This window comes from Onthophagus taurus, chromosome 2 (assembly GCF_036711975.1).
Source record: "Onthophagus taurus isolate NC chromosome 2, IU_Otau_3.0, whole genome shotgun sequence".
Lineage (NCBI taxonomy): Eukaryota > Metazoa > Arthropoda > Insecta > Coleoptera > Scarabaeidae > Onthophagus > Onthophagus taurus.
This window is the reverse complement of record NC_091967.1, coordinates 17,986,108-18,006,153: the sequence shown is the minus strand read 5'-3', so window position 1 is coordinate 18,006,153 and position 20,046 is coordinate 17,986,108. Positions and strand designations below refer to the sequence as shown.

At 31.8% G+C, this 20,046-nt stretch overlaps 1 protein-coding gene across 1 annotated transcript in view; it reads right to left on the bottom strand.

Moving 5' to 3' along the window:
* LOC111414309 (5-hydroxytryptamine receptor-like) overlaps positions 1 to 20,046 on the bottom strand; it is a 100,952-nt gene that overhangs the window by 57,958 nt on the left and 22,948 nt on the right. The window contains exon 2 of the mRNA XM_023045623.2: positions 17,350 to 17,965. Coding sequence (XP_022901391.1) covers positions 17,350 to 17,800 — 451 coding nt within the window. The 5' untranslated portion in view covers positions 17,801 to 17,965. The remainder of the gene's footprint in view (positions 1 to 17,349; positions 17,966 to 20,046) is intronic.

Genomic DNA, 20,046 nt, shown 5'->3' with positions numbered 1-20,046 from the left:
TTTCCGTATGAAATGTTAACACTAGACGACAATCAACAACTTATATAGTTAAAGCCTGCTCAATATGAAATAAAGATTTGAGGACTCGCATACGTAAAGACAGGGTATCTTTACAACATGCAAGTTAACACAGGAAATCCAACTGAAAGACAGTATGAAAAATCACAATGTAAACATGTGTTGAAAGATATTACGAAACGCCAATATAACAAGACCCAGAGCGACAACACAACAGGTGAGGATCTGGCGCATATTCATTTTTCTACGTATTTGTGTGCAAAACTTAATAAAAACGTGTTTTTGCATTTAAACGAGTTTTCCTTGACTTGAAGTTTTTGGTTAACAATAACTGTTGGTATTAAATTATAACACTAGTTTCATGCTGTATTTAAAGTAATGATAATTACCTTGAATAATGAAATGAAGTGAAATTGCTGTGAGGTCTAGTTAACAGCCTCGCCATTAAAGGCAGGAAATACAGATAGTAGAGATAGATAAAGTAAAATTACACATAATATTCGCGAAACAAAAAATTTTTACAAAAATATTTACCAAAAACGTGAAAAAGAAGATGGAATTGACTTGAGCTTTACCTTTGCTTTGAACCCTAGCTTTGAATATATAATTTGCCATGGCGACTAAACAAACAGAGTAAAACCGTATTTATAACTAGCACCAACCCTTTATTATTACCAAGCCCTTTAACACCCCGAACTAGACCAATAAATTTAACTTTAGATAGTGTGTAACAATTAAATAACCACAAACCCTATCCGAAGGGATTTACTATAATCCACGAATGTCTAATAATTAGTTCAGGCGTAAACTAATACATCTTTAGAACCAAATACGATTGAACCCAACATAATGTTCTTGATATCATCATTCAAGAGTTTCTAAGTCATCCAATCAATAATATGTAAAGTTGTCTCGATTTTCAACAATTCCAAATATCTCTAACCTCGGTAAACGTCTTTACCGTAACCTTTAAATATTTAATATCTGTCATTTGTAATTCCATAGCTTCTTATGACAATTTATCGACTATTCATTGATCCTCAATACTTAAATTAGCTATATTTAAAATCACAAAAACTGTTCTGTACAAAATTTTCATTAGTTTCCTGAACAGTGCGTTGTTGAGTCTACATGGTAATTTATATTTGTTTTTATATTACATCTCTTGTTATTATATTGTATCTCATGAATGTAATGAAGTCACATAACTACTAAGAAGGAATGTCAGACGAACTAAGTACGTTTAATTTATGGCGGTACATCCATTGAAGAGTATTCATTGGTTTTCAGTGCTCTACACGAAAGAACGATAAACTTATTAAAAAGTAAAAGACAGTGGATCGTCCGGGTATAATTTATAATGATGATATTGTCTATAATAATGATATTTTAATGGTTGAGTGTATAAAACACGATAATCACATGTCAGATAGTCAAAATATAAAATAAATTTATAATAAAGGACGAAAATATGCAGCTTTTTGTTACAAAGCTGAAAATACAGTACAGTATTGTACCGTACTATACAATATTGTATTATATTTTATAAATGTTACATTATCATCTTCATCCCGATCCTCTACCTCTGAACGTCCACTGCTAAACATTTGATATTGTCAGTCCAACATGTGGGTCTTACTCTACTTTTCTTATCCATTCCACCTTCCATCTTCCCGTCTTTTTGTGAACCAAAACATCAAGCATTCACCATTCATGGTCTCGCCGTTGGTTTTTCGGAGATACTTGAAGGTTATGGTTTGTAGCAGCTTGTTAATGAACCAACTCGCTGTTTTATCACTTAAGTCTCTTCATGACCTTACTGATCATGAATTGATATATTTTTGCCTTATTGTTTCGGATGAGGGGAGGAGCCCGGTGATCAGAACCAGAGAGATTTTGCTACAATTAACTTGAATTTTTTCACGTTGGATCTTCAATCGCAGCCGTTTGACCTGGTATATTTAATTGATGATGTTGATGTGAAATTACAGTACTTTAACCATTTAATTTTAGCATTATTCGATGCTCATGCACCTGTAAAGACGGTAAGGCTTAGTAAATAATCTGCACCATGGCTTACTCCCCTGCTTAGAGACATGATTAGGCTTAGAGATGGTTTTTACAGCAAATACAAAAAGTTTAAAACTGAACTAGCACTTAATGAATATAAATCTTTTAGAAAACCGATTTTTGCAACCGATTGGCAAGTTACTTTTGAAGATATTCTTCTCTTCAATTCGAAGAGTCATTTCTTGTACAAGGTATATGTACATTTCTACAAGATCCACCTCATTATCTTCTTATTCTGTTGTTTTCACTAGGAACTAGGTTCATCATGTATTTTATTCCGGCGATATTGATTTGAAGCCCCACACTAGCACATACTCGGTGGAGGTTATACAGCATTATGTCTACATATTTACTGGATAAAAAAGGAAAAGGTGATAACGCATCACCTTTTCGTACTCCTCTGCAAACTTGGACCAGTTTCGTGCTTTCATTAGTTTCATTGACATGGTCGCATTTTGTATTAGCTTCATATTTCTATAGTCGTCGCTGGATACTTGAAGTGCGTTCAAAATGGCTTTAAACTCTACTATATCGTATGCTTTATAGACCATTTCACATATTCGTAACTTAAAGAAAGAAAATGGATTAAAAAAGGCTTACATCTTCTACTCAATTGAAAGCAATTTACTTCACTTTGCTAGTTGTTAAACCAATTTTATGTCCGAATTGTATGTCTGAAATCCGATTCGGTTTTGAATGGATGAAATGCACCTGACAATACACTACAATACGAATAAAGTTCTATCTATTGTGTGTACTCCCTCTTGAAGGCAGCGAGAACGGCTAAAACGTCAATCAATTCTTCGAGATAAAATGAATATAACCCGACAGATACGAAATATTTTCTGAATATGAAATGCCACGATTTACAAAAGAATCCTCCGCGTTATACACACGACCTATTTTCATTTTCAAATAGTGAAAATAAAAGGTTTTCTATTTACAATTTATTCAAAGTAATTTCGGGAACTAATTGCATGTTGATCTTGTTGTGCAAAGTAACTCAAATCCCTCTATAAACTCAGAGGGAAACTATGCAAATTAGAATGTGCACCTAGATCAACTTATTTTTAGTTTCTAGTTAAATTGGTAAACGAACAAATTAACGTATAACGTACTACTGTAAAAACAAGAAAAAGAATCCGCTAATACAACATCGATCAACGATTTAAATTTAAAACTTCCAATTTAATTCCACAAATGCACTACCTCCAATTTCAATTTCAAATTGCAATCAATGTTTCACTTCGACGAAAAATAAGGGTTGTGTCCACATCCAATACTATGGATGCTAACAGTAAATGTTGTCGGTTAGAGCTGCTAATACCTCGCTGACCCCGTAATGTTTCCGTAGAAGACAAGCAATTTCCTCTTTCTACGAGAATCTAGCTTAATCCTTCGTTGCCTCAATATATAGTAATCTAGATATCCAGGGTTATAAGATTAAGAAATTATAGGAGTAAAAAATATGATTTGTGTTGAATTTAAAGTTATTTTTCAATAAAATTCTTGTAATAATTTATAATTCCCCTCTCATAATATTTCTTCTTGGTTCATTCTTGAGGGAGGTTAACTCAAACCCGTCGCCGTCGTAAAGGCAAAACTACGCTCCGGCAAGTATCCCAATAAATTATAACAAGGGCCGCTTCGAATTATATTCTATTAACTGAAGTTGGGTTATGATTTATCGTGAACAGGTGGTTCTTGTTGCTGGAATTAATCCGTTGATGTTGATTTATGCGCGCACGTTACAACTGCACGCACATTTACATCATCCGTCGCCTTCTCTCTAACAAAATTTCTCAACTTACTTTATGATTGATGGTTTACAAGATTAGAGATGTAACGAGAAAACTTATAAGAAAATTTTGAAATTTATTTGAACCGATTTTAGTTTTAGATTTAATCGATTAATTTAATGGGAAACCCTAAAACGAGATTTCGATCAGCAAACACAGAATATCGAATACACGATAGGTGGTCGACATCGAATTGAACTTACGACTACTATGTAGATCATAGCACGAAATTCTATCAGCATAGTTTATGTGCCGACATCTTCCTATTGCCTTTGTGCCGTGGAAACAGGCACAAGGGGAGCTAATTTCCAACAAGAGAAGCGGATCGTTTCAACGGAAGGTTTGGATATTGAATGGGGTTCGATTCGTATATTCCATATCAGTTATTGAATTTCGACGTCGACACGACACATTAGGGTGGGGGAATAAATTACACTTCAGCTCTTCTCCACACGGTGGAATATAACTCATCGATTTTGATTGGTATCATAACGGTTATGTTGCGAATATCCTTCACAATCATACGCACAGACAAGGCGCAAATATGTAAGTCTTCATATTAAATTTATCGATGTGAATCCAACACAATTCCATTTATCGATTTAATAAAGTACAGTAAAACCACGTTTTTTATGAATAAAAAATATTCCTAATGTATCAATAAATCATAATCCATAATTATTTCATATTTATCTATCACTATTTTCTAGTGATGTAGCATAATAATCACAAAATATCAAAATTGGACGATTTTTCTTAATAAAATCAATTATAAAATAAGTACTAAAAAGTACTGACGGGGAAAGACATTATGAATAAAAATATTCCTAATGCATCAAGAAATTATAATCCATAATTATTTCATATTTATCTATCACCAGTTTCTAGTGATATAGCATAAATCGCCAAAATGTCAAAATAGGATGACTTTTCTTAATAAAATCAATTATAACCTAAGTACTAAAATTGATGGAGAAACATGTTATGAATCAAAAACATTCCCAATGCATCAAGAAATCATAATCCATACTAATTTCATGATTATTTATCACCAATTTCTAGTAATATGGCATAAATCAAAAAATTTCAAATACGGACAATTTTTCTGAATAAAATCAACAGTAAAGTAAGTAAAACTGATGGAGAAAGACGTTATGAATAAAAAATATTCCTAATACATCAAAAAATCATAATCTATACTTATACCATATTTATCTATCACCAGTTTCTAGTGATATAGCATAAATCGCCAAAATGTCAAAACAGGATGACTTTTCTTAATAAAATCAATTATAACCTAAGTACTAAAATTGATGGAGAAACATGTTATGAATCAAAAACATTCCCAATGCATCAAGAAATCATAATCCATACTAATTTCATAATTATTTATCACCAATTTCTAGTGATATGGCATACATCACAAAATGTCAAATACGGACAATTTTTCTGAATAAAATCAACAGTAAAGTAAGTAAAACTGATGGAGAAAGACGTTATGAATAAAAAATATTCCTAATACATCAAAAAATCATAATCTATACTTATACCATATTTATCTATCACCAGTTTCTAGTGATATAGCATAAATCGCCAAAATGTCAAAATAGGATGACTTTTCTTAATAAAATCAATTATAACCTAAGTACTAAAATTGATGGAGAAACATGTTATGAATCAAAAACATTCCCAATGCATCAAGAAATCATAATCCATACTAATTTCATAATTATTTATCACCAATTTCTAGTGATATGGCATACATCACAAAATGTCAAATACGGACAATTTTTCTGAATAAAATCAACAGTAAAGTAAGTAAAACTGATGGAGAAAGACGTTATGAATAAAAAATATTCCTAATACATCAAAAAATCATAATCTATACTTATACCATATTTATCTATCACCAGTTTCTAGTGATATAGCATAAATCGCCAAAATGTCAAAATAGGATGACTTTTCTTAATAAAATCAATTATAACCTAAGTACTAAAATTGATGGAGAAACATGTTATGAATCAAAAACATTCCCAATGCATCAAGAAATCATAATCCATACTAATTTCATGATTATTTATCATCAATTTCTAGTAATATGGCATAAATCAAAAAATGTCAAATACGGACAATTTTTCTGAATAAAATCAACAGTAAAGTAAGTAAAACTGATGGAGAAAGACGTTATGAATAAAAAATATTCCTAATACATCAAAAAATCATAATCTATACTTATACCATATTTATCTATCACCAGTTTCTAGTGATATAGCATAAATCGCCAAAATGTCAAAACAGGATGACTTTTCTTAATAAAATCAATTATAACCTAAGTACTAAAATTGATGGAGAAACATGTTATGAATCAAAAACATTCCCAATGCATCAAGAAATCATAATCCATACTAATTTCATAATTATTTATCACCAATTTCTAGTGATATGGCATACATCACAAAATGTCAAATACGGACAATTTTTCTGAATAAAATCAACAGTAAAGTAAGTAAAACTGATGGAGAAAGACGTTATGAATACAAAATATTCCTAATACATCAAAAAATCATAATCTATACTTATACCATATTTATCTATCACCAGTTTCTCGTGATATAGCATAAATCGCCAAAATGTCAAAATAGGATGACTTTTCTTAATAAAATCAATTATAACCTAAGTACTAAAATTGATGGAGAAACATGTTATGAATCAAAAACATTCCCAATGCATCAAGAAATCATAATCCATACTAATTTCATAATTATTTATCACCAATTTCTAGTGATATGGCATACATCACAAAATGTCAAATACGGACAATTTTTCTGAATAAAATCAACAGTAAAGTAAGTAAAACTGATGGAGAAAGACGTTATGAATAAAAAATATTCCTAATACATCAAAAAATCATAATCTATACTTATACCATATTTATCTATCACCAGTTTCTAGTGATATAGCATAAATCGCCAAAATGTCAAAATAGGATGACTTTTCTTAATAAAATAAATTATAACCTAAGTACTAAAATTGATGGAGAAACATGTTATGAATCAAAAACATTCCCAATTGCATCAAGAAATCATAATCCATACTAATTTCATAATTATTTATCACCTATTCCTAGTGATATGGCATAAATCACAAAATGTCAAAATTGGACGATTTTTTTAATAAAATCAACTCTAACGTAAGTAATAAAGCTGATGGAGAAAGACGTTATGAATAAAAAATATTTCTAATGCATTATGAAATCAGAATCCATAATTACTCCATATTTATCTATTACCAGTTTCTAGTGATATTACATAAATCTTCAAAATGTCAAAAAAAGCATGATTTGTCTGAATAAAATCAATTATAACCCAAGTACTAACACTGATGAAGAAAGACGTTATGAATAAAAAATATTCTTAATGCATCATGAAATCATGATCCACAATTATTTCATATTTATCTATCACCTGTTTCAACTGATGAAGCATAAATCACAAAATATCAAAATTGGACGATCTTTTTTAATAAAATCAATTATAACCCAAGTACTAAAACTGATGGAGAAAGACGTTATGAATAAAAAGTATTCCTAATGCATCATGAAATCATAATCCATAATTATTTCATATTTATCAACCACCAGTTCCTAGTGATATAGCATAAATCACAAAATGTCAATATTGGACGATTTTCCTTCTTTTCAACCATAACATAAGTACGACAACTGATGGATAAAGACTTTATGAATAAACAATATTCCTAATGCATCAATAAATCAGAATCCAGTATTACAGTGAAATTCCCGTAACTCGAATCACTAAGGGAGCAGAAGAAAACTTCGAGTTATGGAGAATTCGAGTTAGAGAAAAATTAGTAGAATTTCAGCTCTAAAGAAAAAAAATACAAATGTATTTTTCTAATACGTATATTTAAAACAGAAATCTTAAAAGTAATCCGTAATTTTCTTTTGGCTTAAAGTGGACAACCGCTCTTTGTTGAAAAAATCTTGTATTAAATGTAAAGAATCATGAATGTTATCTGGAACATTCTCTCTTGATAATACAAAGGTTTCAAGCTTCCTAAAAGACCAGTTCTTAGTGATATAATCACAAAATCTCAAAATTGGACGGAAATTTTTCTTAATAAAATCAACTATAACGCAAATACTAAAACTGGTGGGGAAAGACGTTATGAATAAATAATATTCCTAAAGCATCATTGCATTAGAAACCGTCATTTCAGGAACCATTATACAATAGTATACAATGTATACTATACTTAACCTGTACCTATATGTAACTGTTCCAAGGAACAACATACAAATACTTGTACCATAGTAACAGGTGTACAACACCTGTAATTCTAACGAGGTCTGTTATATCGAGGTTTCACTGTAATAATATGATTAATAAGCTAATTGACAAATTCGAATCACTCGAATCAAATATTGCATTTTACGCAACAATTTTATCTACTTTTCCCGTTATTAAGTTAACTGATTACGCTGTGTAATTAACTACGTTACTTGCATATCGGCATAAATTCCAGGATTTTATGTCATCGAGTACATCTGGCGATAGATTTATGACGCAGAAAAGTACATCAGCAAAACCATTAAATCTCCGCCGACAAAAATAATCTGAAAAAAAAGGAACGAAAAAATAGTTCGAAAAGTTGAGAATCGCGTTAACTAAAGTTAAAGAGAACATCGAGAATGAAGTTTGAGATTGCCGCTAAGGAATTTCGTTCATATAACTGGAGATTTGTGATAACAGGTGCAGCTGAAAATACCTTAGAGTTCCTTTGAACTCAGAGACAAAAGAGAAAGAGAGAGAGTGAGAGACAAAATTTAAACCACTTGTGCAATTTCCACTAACGACAAATTCCCGGTAGTACTGCTTGGGAAAAGAGCACTTGACGAACAATAATCGAAAAGAATGTGAAAAATCATAACGTAGAGGTATTTGTTAGAGATCAAGTTTTCCAGGAAATATAAACTGTAAAAAAAATTTAGGATTAAATCCTTTTCAAACAATAAAATAAATGATTTTTAAAACTTTCATAACATGTTTTCTTCTTCTTGTTGTTTTTAGTAATTTTAGTAAGGTATAATTTGCATTTCCTAGAACAGTACCGTGTTATTGATTTTGAAATCATTCGTTGTGGTAACCGAAAATTATTAATGGTAAGCAATTTCATTGATGACCTTTTGAAATAACTATTGATTTAATTCTTGTCCTATTTTTCCTCCTATTTTACTCTAATAATTTTTTGACCGTATCGAAAGTAAATTTGTTTCCATTACACGTATGTGTATAAACGTGAAATGATAACCTTCAATTAAGAGAGGATCAAGTTATATAAATAATAGATTACTTTTTTATTGGTTTTGAGACGTCTCACAATGGGAGAGTAATATTTTCGAACGAGGTTCATGTGCCATCAATCGAAAATTAATTAATTTCCTGATAAATGGATTATTGCAAAAAGATGATTAATTTTGTTACGAATATATCATTTTATTAGTATTGAAAAAAATTAGGAGTTAAATCGGGTACGGGTAATTTCTCACTTGTAATAAAACTTTATAGTGTCTAGAAGTAAAGATTTACATTTATAATTAGTTTGGAAGAGGACGTTGATAATTTCAGTAACTTGTGTAGTTAAAAACTGCGACGAGACGCGGACATGGCCGTTGTCAGAGGATTGGTTTTTGAGTAGCTACAACATTAATTTGCACTCTGATCCCGTCGTTGCTACCCCTTCTTCCATAGGATTTAATTAGACTCCACAAAGCGGTAGAGAACTTGGTAATTGTTGCCCGGTGAACTACGCCGCTCTTGTTAATTGAATTCTTTCCTTCCGGTTCATGCGGAAAGTTGCTGATGTGCTATGCTAAAATAAAATTCTAAAGAGGAAAGAATATATTTTTTAATTATTTTATTCATTACTAATTACACACTGCTGTAACATTCTGAAAGAACAATAAAGAAAAGAAAAATGAATCGTATTATTATACATTTTTTTTCTAATTTTTTCTATCCCAGCTGTTTTCATATCAAAAACTGTCGCGGTCGTTTCTTTTCAAATATTATGGAAACAGAGGCGTTGGAACGAAAGGTAATAACATGGTAATAGGGCGCAGTATATTTTAATGCGGTGAGTCCGAAAACCTTGAATAACTTATCCCAAGGGAAAATATACAGAAAACTCGAAAGATTTCAAGGATTCAGAATATTTCTATCCTTTTTTACGAAGTTGCAAAGCCAACGAGTATAACCATTAAAATATGACGCAGTGAATGTGACTCATCTAGAACTAAAGAATGTGGGTATATATTTGAATATGTGAATTTATTATTTCACGAAAAGCCACCTAAGATTCTTGACACAGAAATTATATTAAAATACGTTTCTCCTTGACAATTGAGAGTTTTTAGATAATTTTGGGTAGCTAATTTAAAATATTTTTTATAAATATTATTTATTTTCTTTTACAACTAACAATATAGTGAAAGAAACTTTAAGTTATTTGGAAAAACCAAGTCTATGGTCTAATGAACTAAATGATGATTAAGGAAATACATTCATTAACTGCTATGAACATTAAAAATAAGAATTTGTCAATTTCTCCCAGGCAATTTGTAATTTAAAAACAAGGTGTTAGTAAACGTTGAACAACGATGTCAAAGCTCAAACGGGTAACCTCGAGCTTTAATTTTTGCACCAATTGGATTTTGTAGGGGTGCAGTTTTAGGTTCTACGCACATTTAAAGTATTTGTGCGCTTACCAATTGAAAGGTTGAGTCTCGAACAGAGATCCATAGTTCAGTAAGCCCTTATATCTCAGCTTTGTCGACTTCACCCCAACATTCGACAGAATACGCCGTAGTGTAACACTTGATAACACTTGAATACGGAAAACAGAATAAGAATCAAACCGCGCAATGGACTAACGGAAAAAATCCCCGTATTACACAGGGCCTAAGCCTTGCACTGTTTAAGCCTTGCACTGTTTAATATAGTTATTGACCAAACTATAAGTAGCGTCAAGAACCTAGTCCTAACGCCTGAAAATGAAGATGATCTGCACCGTCTGCTATTCAAACTGAAAACTGCCAACTACAATTCAATATGAAAATTCCTACTCAGAAAACACAATCATTGGTCATTTCCAAAGCTACAACGCGATGCAAGTGGGAGGTCGATGGAAAGTCGAACCAACAGGTTATGCAGTTTAAATATCTTGGAAGCGATATATTAAGCAATAATATCACCAGCATGAAGTGAAATTATAGACAACCACAGCCGCAGTAATATCTGGTTGCCTACGGGATATCACATGGCGGAAGAAACACATCCACTGCTAACATACGCAGCCGAGACAAGAGCTGATACATCAACAATCAAACAATGCATGAGAGCCACGGAGATAAGACCCTAAAGAACTATTACAAGCTTAACCTTGCGTGAGAGGGTAAGAGACGAGAGGATTAGCGAGATGTGTGAGGTACAGAATGTAGTTAGATTGACAAGATCGAGGAGAAGACACTGGAAAAGAAAACCCAAACGCAAAAACTAGACACCAGCATAAATGCTGGCATAAGAGTTAGACGTCGTCATCAAAAGATAAGAACCCATAAGAAAGGAAGTGGGAAGAGGAAAGAGGAGAGAAGAAGTAAGAAAGTAAAGTAAGAAGAAGAAGTATTCAATTAATATAATAGAATTTACGAGATCTTCTGAAATAAGGTGTTCTTTTCCGTAGTTTACAAAATATTGTATCAATATCAATCGAGATTCGAAACATCGCTTGACATTTCGTACACATTTTATTACCAACGCTTTTCAAAACTTTTGATGGTATTTTATCTCCTTCATTATTTCGTCTAATCACATATATCCAATATATTGTTTGAAATTTTATGCCATGTGGTTACACTAAATGCTCTACGGTTGCAACTACACCTACAATTTCAAAATTAACGGGATTACTCGAATTACTAGTATCTCTCCCGAATACATTAACAAACATGCTTCAATGGAGTGGCGAGCTCTCCAAATAGGAAGTAAATGATATAGCCGACGATTACAGGTAGGAATCCAGTGTACACTCTCTTCCAACAATGTTAAGGTTTTGTGTTACAATAACGTTTGTTACTATCATCAATTAACGTAGCAACTCACTCTAGAACAAGTGATTTACATATATTTTAAAATTTTCTAAACTATTGAATTAAAAAAATATATAAAGAGCGATATAATGAATAAACCGTATTATATTTGGCGTCTTTAACACGTTAATTTAACACAAATGCGTATGTAAAAATTATAAAATATGATAAGTTAATAAATAAATCAATGTGAATGATGTTCTATGTTCTTAAAGCAAGTGTGGAAATGTCGGGTTCAAACCTAAATAATTTTAGACCTAAATTTGGGTCCAGCTTCAATTTATTTCAAAGTTTCTGCTTTATTATCACAGTTACGGAAAATCTAGTTACACAAATGTAGGTAGGCGTAAATGGGATTAGAAATGTCAACGTTTTTTTGTTAAGTGATGGATATTCGCTTTATATCTTTAAACAGAATTTCAACTCTAATTGTTTAAACTCTATTTGCAAGCCTCCACCACAAGACAATTCTATTAAAGATTCATTTTCATTCATAAGCAAGTTGGTTTTCTTGTCAAAATTTTTCTGTCGAAACGATATTGATTATCACATTTTTTGATAAATATTTACCATGTGTTTTATTATTTACCCATAAATGATTTATTGTAAAGAGACTACATTTACAGGGTTTGTGGATTTTGCGAAAATACTGGAGCAAAGGGGAAAAAATTGAAACGAAGAAAATTATTCCCAGACGGAGAATTCATAGACTTGAAGGCGGTGCTCGATCCTACATCTAATTTAACGGAATCTTTCTCAAGAGATTGTCTTAACTAACAGATTGTGACCCATCTCAGATAGTACCGAAGGAGAAATTGCTTCAGTCTTACAAAATTTCGCAAACTTATTATAGTGGGTTTTCTTAAATATCCAATTTATTACATCTTATGGTAAAACTTAAAATCTACAACTTCATTAAATTTCTGATTTAGTAAGAAAAATATATTTGGAATTATTAGAATAACTTTTAAGGCTTCCAACTTGAATCAAATAAACTGGTATTTGTATTTTACACGTGATTAACTCATATTATTAATCATCAAATCTAATTAATTCTAGTGGTTCTATGCGATGAAATAATATTAGAGATGATTTGTGTACCCTTAAAATGAAATACGTAGAGATTGACGATAAAACACAGAAAACTAGATGAAATTGCCACACAAATACGCGCAATCATTTAACTTAGATCCCCTTATATATTCCTCATCAGTATATGTTATCCCTTACATATTGACTTCCTCTCGTTTTGCTTGCCGAAAAGAGACAAAGTCAATTGTGCTGAATCGGAAAATTTAGAGCTATTTATTTGCGTTATATTGAACTGAAAGTTCGTTTTTCCCTAGTGGCCTAGATCAATATATCGGGGACGAACACCCAGCTTCAGATAGACAAAACTAACCTTTCCGACGTATTTAGCTCACCCTTATCTCCAAAGATAACGGCGAATCTCAAAGAAAAGTAGGTGAAAAAGAAGGAAAAGTTCTTCGCTAACTTTTACCATGATTACTTAAAACTCGAATTTAGTTTCATTTCGTTAGTGTTGTAATTAGTTTTTAGTTTACTCTGTATTTTATAAAAAGAAGGTATTTGCAATTTTAAATTGTCATCAAGCTTTTCTAGTTCGTTTTAACAATTTATTATTTTTTATCTATTTCTAGGAATGTATCATTTTATTCTCTATAATCAAAAATAAAATTTTTGATCTCGTAAAATTTCAGAGCAACTATTAAACTCCCACATACCTTATTTTATAGTGCCAATAATAGTGGCGTAAATGAGGAAATGCGGCTAAGGTTGTGAAAGATCTATTTATTTTTTTATTATAAGAAATAATTGTTTAACAAAATGTGCTTTTAGTAATAAAACGTATTTTGAAAATAAGTTATTATCATTCGTCGTCCAGTTCATAGATTATTGGCAGGACTTACTATTCTTGTGTGACTTACCAAATGTTTTAAATCGTTGTACTTAGCAATACTTAACAAGTGTTTAAATTGTTCAAATTTTCTTTTCTTGTTACCTTTTGCTTAAGGTTGCTACAGAACATTTATTTTATGTAGTTTCTAAAAATCCTGTTCGGCATTCTCAATCACAATAACCATAAAGGACGTAACGAAAGATGTAATACCTTGAAAATGTGAAAACTACAAAACTGCGACAATTACAGAATTATATATATATGTAAAGTATATGGCAAGATCTTGGCCAACAAAATATACTTAGAGTACACAGTTATGGAAGCAGGTGAGCAAGCATGATTCCTGACTAGAAGATCAGCAATAACCAGGTCTTTTGTGCTTCCCAGTCAAAATAAAGCGTATAATCAAGAAACTCATGTATTGTTTATAGACCGAAAAAGCGTATTCCAGCATCCTAAAGCAAGTTATGGGAAGCAATCGATAGAATATCAGCGTGACTATAATAAAGGCAGTAAGAAATTTATACTAACAAGCATAAATCAGCTAAAATCAAGGTAGGACAGAAAGTATAGAATGACTCCCATATCACTAAAGGACTCAAGCAGAAGTGGCACCTATTCACGACTTTGTTCAAAATATATCTGAAGCAAGCACTAAAATAGTATGGCTATTTCGCTAAATGATACATCATCCACACACTAGGTTTCGCCGACGACCAAATAGTAATCGCATAGGACCAGCAAGATATGGAGTACATGATGAAAAAGATCATAGAGGAATATAGTTAATGGGACAAATAAGCAACGGCAGAACATTAGAGTGCATCACAAATGATCAAAACACACAAGACAGAACTAGAATAAGTATCAAATCTATAATACGTTAGTGAAGAGTGTACCAACATAGCAGCGAAATATATCACTTAAAGGAAAAACGAAAAAATCCTAATGACAAAGGAAATGGATTACTGGCGAAGAGTGGCAAGCAAATCGAAAATGGATAGAATCAGCAAGATTGATTTCAATTGATTTCTTGTATTATCGGAAAAATATCCATTTCTAGATATTCAATAGCGTATCAAAATAGTTTTGTCAGTCGTGTTTGACGTGAGATTGTTTATCATTTTTTTCGTCAACATGGATTTAAAAGAGCACCAGAAAAACAATCGCGTGCAAAAGAACAAGTAGAATTTCCTTCAGTGTGAGAAGATCTAGTTAGTTAAGAAATTCCTTATGATATATATGTAAAGTTATTATGCTTTAAAATTTCATTAAATCGGTGCATGAAACCAAGGTTATTGAAACCCCGTCTTTCGCCATTGCACGTTAGAAAACAAACCTAAAGAATATTTGTCCTTCGTAAATTGAATGTAATAAAAGTTCCAAAGACGTTAATGTTTTTTATAGCCATTGATTTTTCTTTTTAACCAGATTGAAAATAGTACGGTGTGGAAAAGCTCATGCTCTGAATTGCATTTTGCGAGAGTACCCTACTAAATAATTGAATGCCATTTCACTATCAAGTGACACCGTTTGGCGAAGGATTGATGTTATTGAAACTGAAAAACATGTTAATAGAAAGAATAAGAAGCAGTGATCGTTTTTAACTTGATAAAAGTAGGAATGTTACAAAGAATTAGCAGATAAAATATTTGAAAGAAAATAAGATTTTTGAGAAAAATGGCCTAAGGTAAGCATCTTGATGTGGTAAGATTTACCACATCAAAATCTCAACCTGGGTAATTTTCAAAGCTATATTGAAACTAGCAGAAATGCCAAGAGAGTACATTTATTCATTCAGAGGTATGATAGCTTTCACGTTGAGAAATGTTAAATTCATTATTTGAATTAAATTCTGAGATAGAAATGTTTCCAATGGAAACTAATTTTAATTTGCGTGATCAATTGACCGATAAGTTAATATAAAGTTTGTATGGAAAAACAATAAATCGATTTTGCTTAAATGATAAAATTCATGCAATATAAAACGGGATTGCGAAATGCTCGTTGACTACTATTTTTAGGAAGTTCATCACCAGAAAGAACTTGTCTATCGATGAATATGAATCTTTAATATAATTATCTCATGACGGAGACTTGAAAATAGATTTGACCAATTATAGTTAAGTGAAGTCTAGTTAAAGGTAAAAAGCGAATACCCGTTACTTAATAAAGAAGCTTTGACATTCCTAATCTCATTTACATCTACCTACCTTTGCGAAATTGCATTTTCTGCAACGGTCATAATAAAGCAGTAAGTTGAAAATAAATTGAACCTGGGAAAAATCTATGCCTAAAATTACCTTCGCTTAAATCCAACATTTTCTCCTATTTCAAGTATGTAGTAATTTTTATATAAACTAAAACTGGAACTAACTAACACTAGCACTATCACTAGGGAGAACTAACATTAGACCTAGAACTAGAAACTTTAGAAAATGTGGTAAACGTGTCGGATGTCATGTCGCAACCTTCTTCAGAAACAAGTGTGAAGTGATTTCGAACTTGACTATATTGTTAGTTTTGGTTTTAGTTTAATTAACACCAGCCGTGAAAACCTTAGTACTTAAGTTTGTATATACATCTAAATTTTTAATACATCTTTAAAACAGCCATAAGTGGTACGTGAAGATATAAGTTTAATAATTATTGCCATAAAACTTTGCAATAAATTCCACTTATTTCTAGTCGGAGGACACAGTTTTTTGCCAGCCGATAGAATGGACGGTACAGTTGAAAAAGTGTTAAGAAAACTTGATGATCACATTTTTTTATGAAGACAAGATTTGGCGCTTGGATATGAATGGTTCCTCTATGTTGTTAGGAAAATGTCAATCAAAAACGGAAAAATTTTTTGATAAATTAAATTAATAAATATCTTTAATATAAAGTTATTAAAGTTAAAAGAAGAATTCCTTAAAATGCTTGTTACAACAAGAATTTAGAGAAAGATGGGAAGATGAAAAAGATTTAGCACGACATAAAGATATTTTATGTACAGAAGATATAGGTTAACGACGTGAAGATGAGAACAAAACGAAGTGACTGCTTGTAGGATGATAATTTCATCTAATTTTAACATCTCCTCTTGTACGTTACATAATAAAACATACTTTTATTTGCACCTACACTGAAGTAAAAGCTAGTTAAAAATACATATTTTTTAATTGGTGTATGGGTAATAATTAAATTTGTATGAATAAAACTAGTTAAAAATTTCAATAACAAGCTTACACGTTACTGAGACTGCAATAATGCTGTTTTAAATCACAGAATTAAATGAAAAAACCCTAATTAAAAAATCTTAACGCTATATTCAGATTAGTTATTCTCAAAAGAAGTAGATGAATAACAATAAAAAAATGATTACTCACCAATTACTGTAGCTAATATAAGAAGACCAAGTACCACTCCAGTAGCAATCATTGTTACCAATTCTGCAGTAACTTCTGAATTAGTCGTAGTAGCATTTGTCGCATTCGTACCATTCAAATAATCCAAAGTATCATTAACAATAAAAGAAGTTTCGTTATGTTTACTCATACTAAAGTCGTCTATTTCATTAAACTCTATTTTATACCACATCCCACTATCTTCCTCTTCAGTTGTGCTTATCGTAGACGTTGTTACTACGGATTTTGTAGTTGTTAACATATATTTCACCGTACTGGCCACTAAATTATTTAAACTTTTATTAGACATCAATAACTTATGGTGTACCATGGGTGCGGTTGCGAAAGATTTTATTTCTTTAGCTGATGATATAGCGGCCATCGGTCTCCACAAGTGATGACTCTCAACGTAATCGACCGTCGTTGTTGTCATTTTAGCGTTTATTTTTGTTATCCGGTGTGATTGGGATGTGAGCAGGCGGATGATGTTTTGATTACATTTTGAAATGTCCTCGTGTTGATGCTAGTATTGTTGTTATCGACTCCGTCGTTTTCAGGTTATCCGAAATATTATTGTTTGTGAGTTGGCATTCGCGAACTGAAAGAGAAATTTCCACACGATTAGTTAGAATTATGCGAAATATATTGTGCAATATATTACATGAATATAAATATTTACGGCAACCTTTCAACTGTTCGTGTTTTTATTGATAAAGAAGTATTTATTTACTGATTAAAAAATCTTTAAATTGACTTTAAATCGAAGCAGTTTGCAGATCTATATTTGAACTTATGGATAATTATTAAAAAAATTATCTTATGTGAGATTTGGTTTATTTAGTAAATTAAAATTAAGAATCATATAAAAGATACTATATTATTATTAGTTTATAATCTATTTGATTGACACTGACGTTAAATTGGGAATATGCTGTTATAAGTCCATTTTATCCGCTGTCAATCAGATTTAACGTCACTGACAGAGTTGTAAACTCGGTTATACGAAAAACGGCGATATTTATCGCTAACGATATTTGCCAGAAAAGTTGTAATTAAAAAATTGTATTCCGGATTATTGTTGTTATATGTTATGTATGTAGCAAAATAAAGAAATAACAAATTAGTTGACATAGAAGTTATCCAGGTTAGATTGAAATTAGTGCAGATCAATCCAATTCAGCTCCACAAACATTTCTGTTACACCTGAAATGTACATCCATTTCATTTATTAGAAGCTGAGTGCGATGTTGCGGCATATTTATTATAGGCTATATGCGTCACTGAAGGGAAACTAAAACAATAAGCTTATTATTTAGTTGCTTATCTGTGCCTATTATCATCCGAATATTGAAATGGATAAATTAAATGGAAGTGTGAGTAGGATTAATGTCTGTCAAAACCCTTTCTTGAGCCTACATGGAACGTCGAATAAGTCCCTTCAGCGTCTTACCAAAATTTGTGGATAACAACATACAAAAATGATTCCCATTACTTACAGTAATACCCTTATTTGAGAAATGTCGTAAAATAAGAGATTTACTTGAAAGATTTCAGAAAATACTTTTGCTACAAATTTGGAAGGCCACATGTAAAATAATAATGCCTCATTTTTTAAGCCAGTGCAGGATATGTTTTATTTCAATAAATTGTGGTATTATGCTTTCAATATTCTATCTTCTATACTTATCCAAAAAGAGAGGCAAACAAAGGTGCAAATGAAGTTTCAGATGAAGCCACTGATATCCGACTTTATTGGGATTATGATTTTCCACAAGATACAACTCTCCATGTCTTCAGTGGTGCTTACTCTGAACAAAATAGAAACCATATTCTCACGAAAATTCTCTCAACATTCACTATACCAGACCGATTTCAAGTTACACAACATTTACCCTTAAACTGCCGAGGTTGCTTGCGAGTTAGGTGTTAGAATCGTCCAAAGCTGACGATATTATGATCATATATCAAATCTAGCGCCTCACCCGCAAACAACCTCGGCGATTTGAAACAAAAGTCTGTTATAAGAAGACATTTATCCTCAAACCGCCGAGGTCTCTTACGAGCGAGGCGCTAGAATCCTTCAAAGCTGACGATTTCAACGTGATATATCAAAACTAGCACCTCGCCCGTAAGCGACGTCTGCGATTTGAGGCGAAATCGTTTCTTTTATATCTTGATAAAGATACAAAGTTTGTCACAACAAGACATGAAAGACTTGACGCTCGCAGGCGCAGCACTAGAATCATCGAAAGCTGACGATTTCATGTTGTATATATTCATGTATATCAAATCCAGCGCCACGCCCGCAAGCACCTCGGCGATTTGAGGCGAAATCATTCCTTATGTATCTTAGTAAAGATAAAAAGTCTCTTATAAGAAGACTTCTGCCTATTTCTGCATTCACATGGCCCTGTTTGTATAAACTGGTTGATCTCCCACAGATCAACTCACTCTTGATGTTGCTGCTCTAGCGGAGTATTTTGCGGATCCTTCTGCCTAACATAACTAGGCAGAATACTATTAATGAAATCCTTGCATCTACCAACGTGCTGCTTTCCTTTTCATTCAGCTTGGTTACAGATGCCGAGGTCCGGGATGCTTTAACTTACTCCAAGTCCACTAGTGACTCATAATCTGACTCATTGTCAGATTCCTCTTACCCATTCTGGATATAGTTAT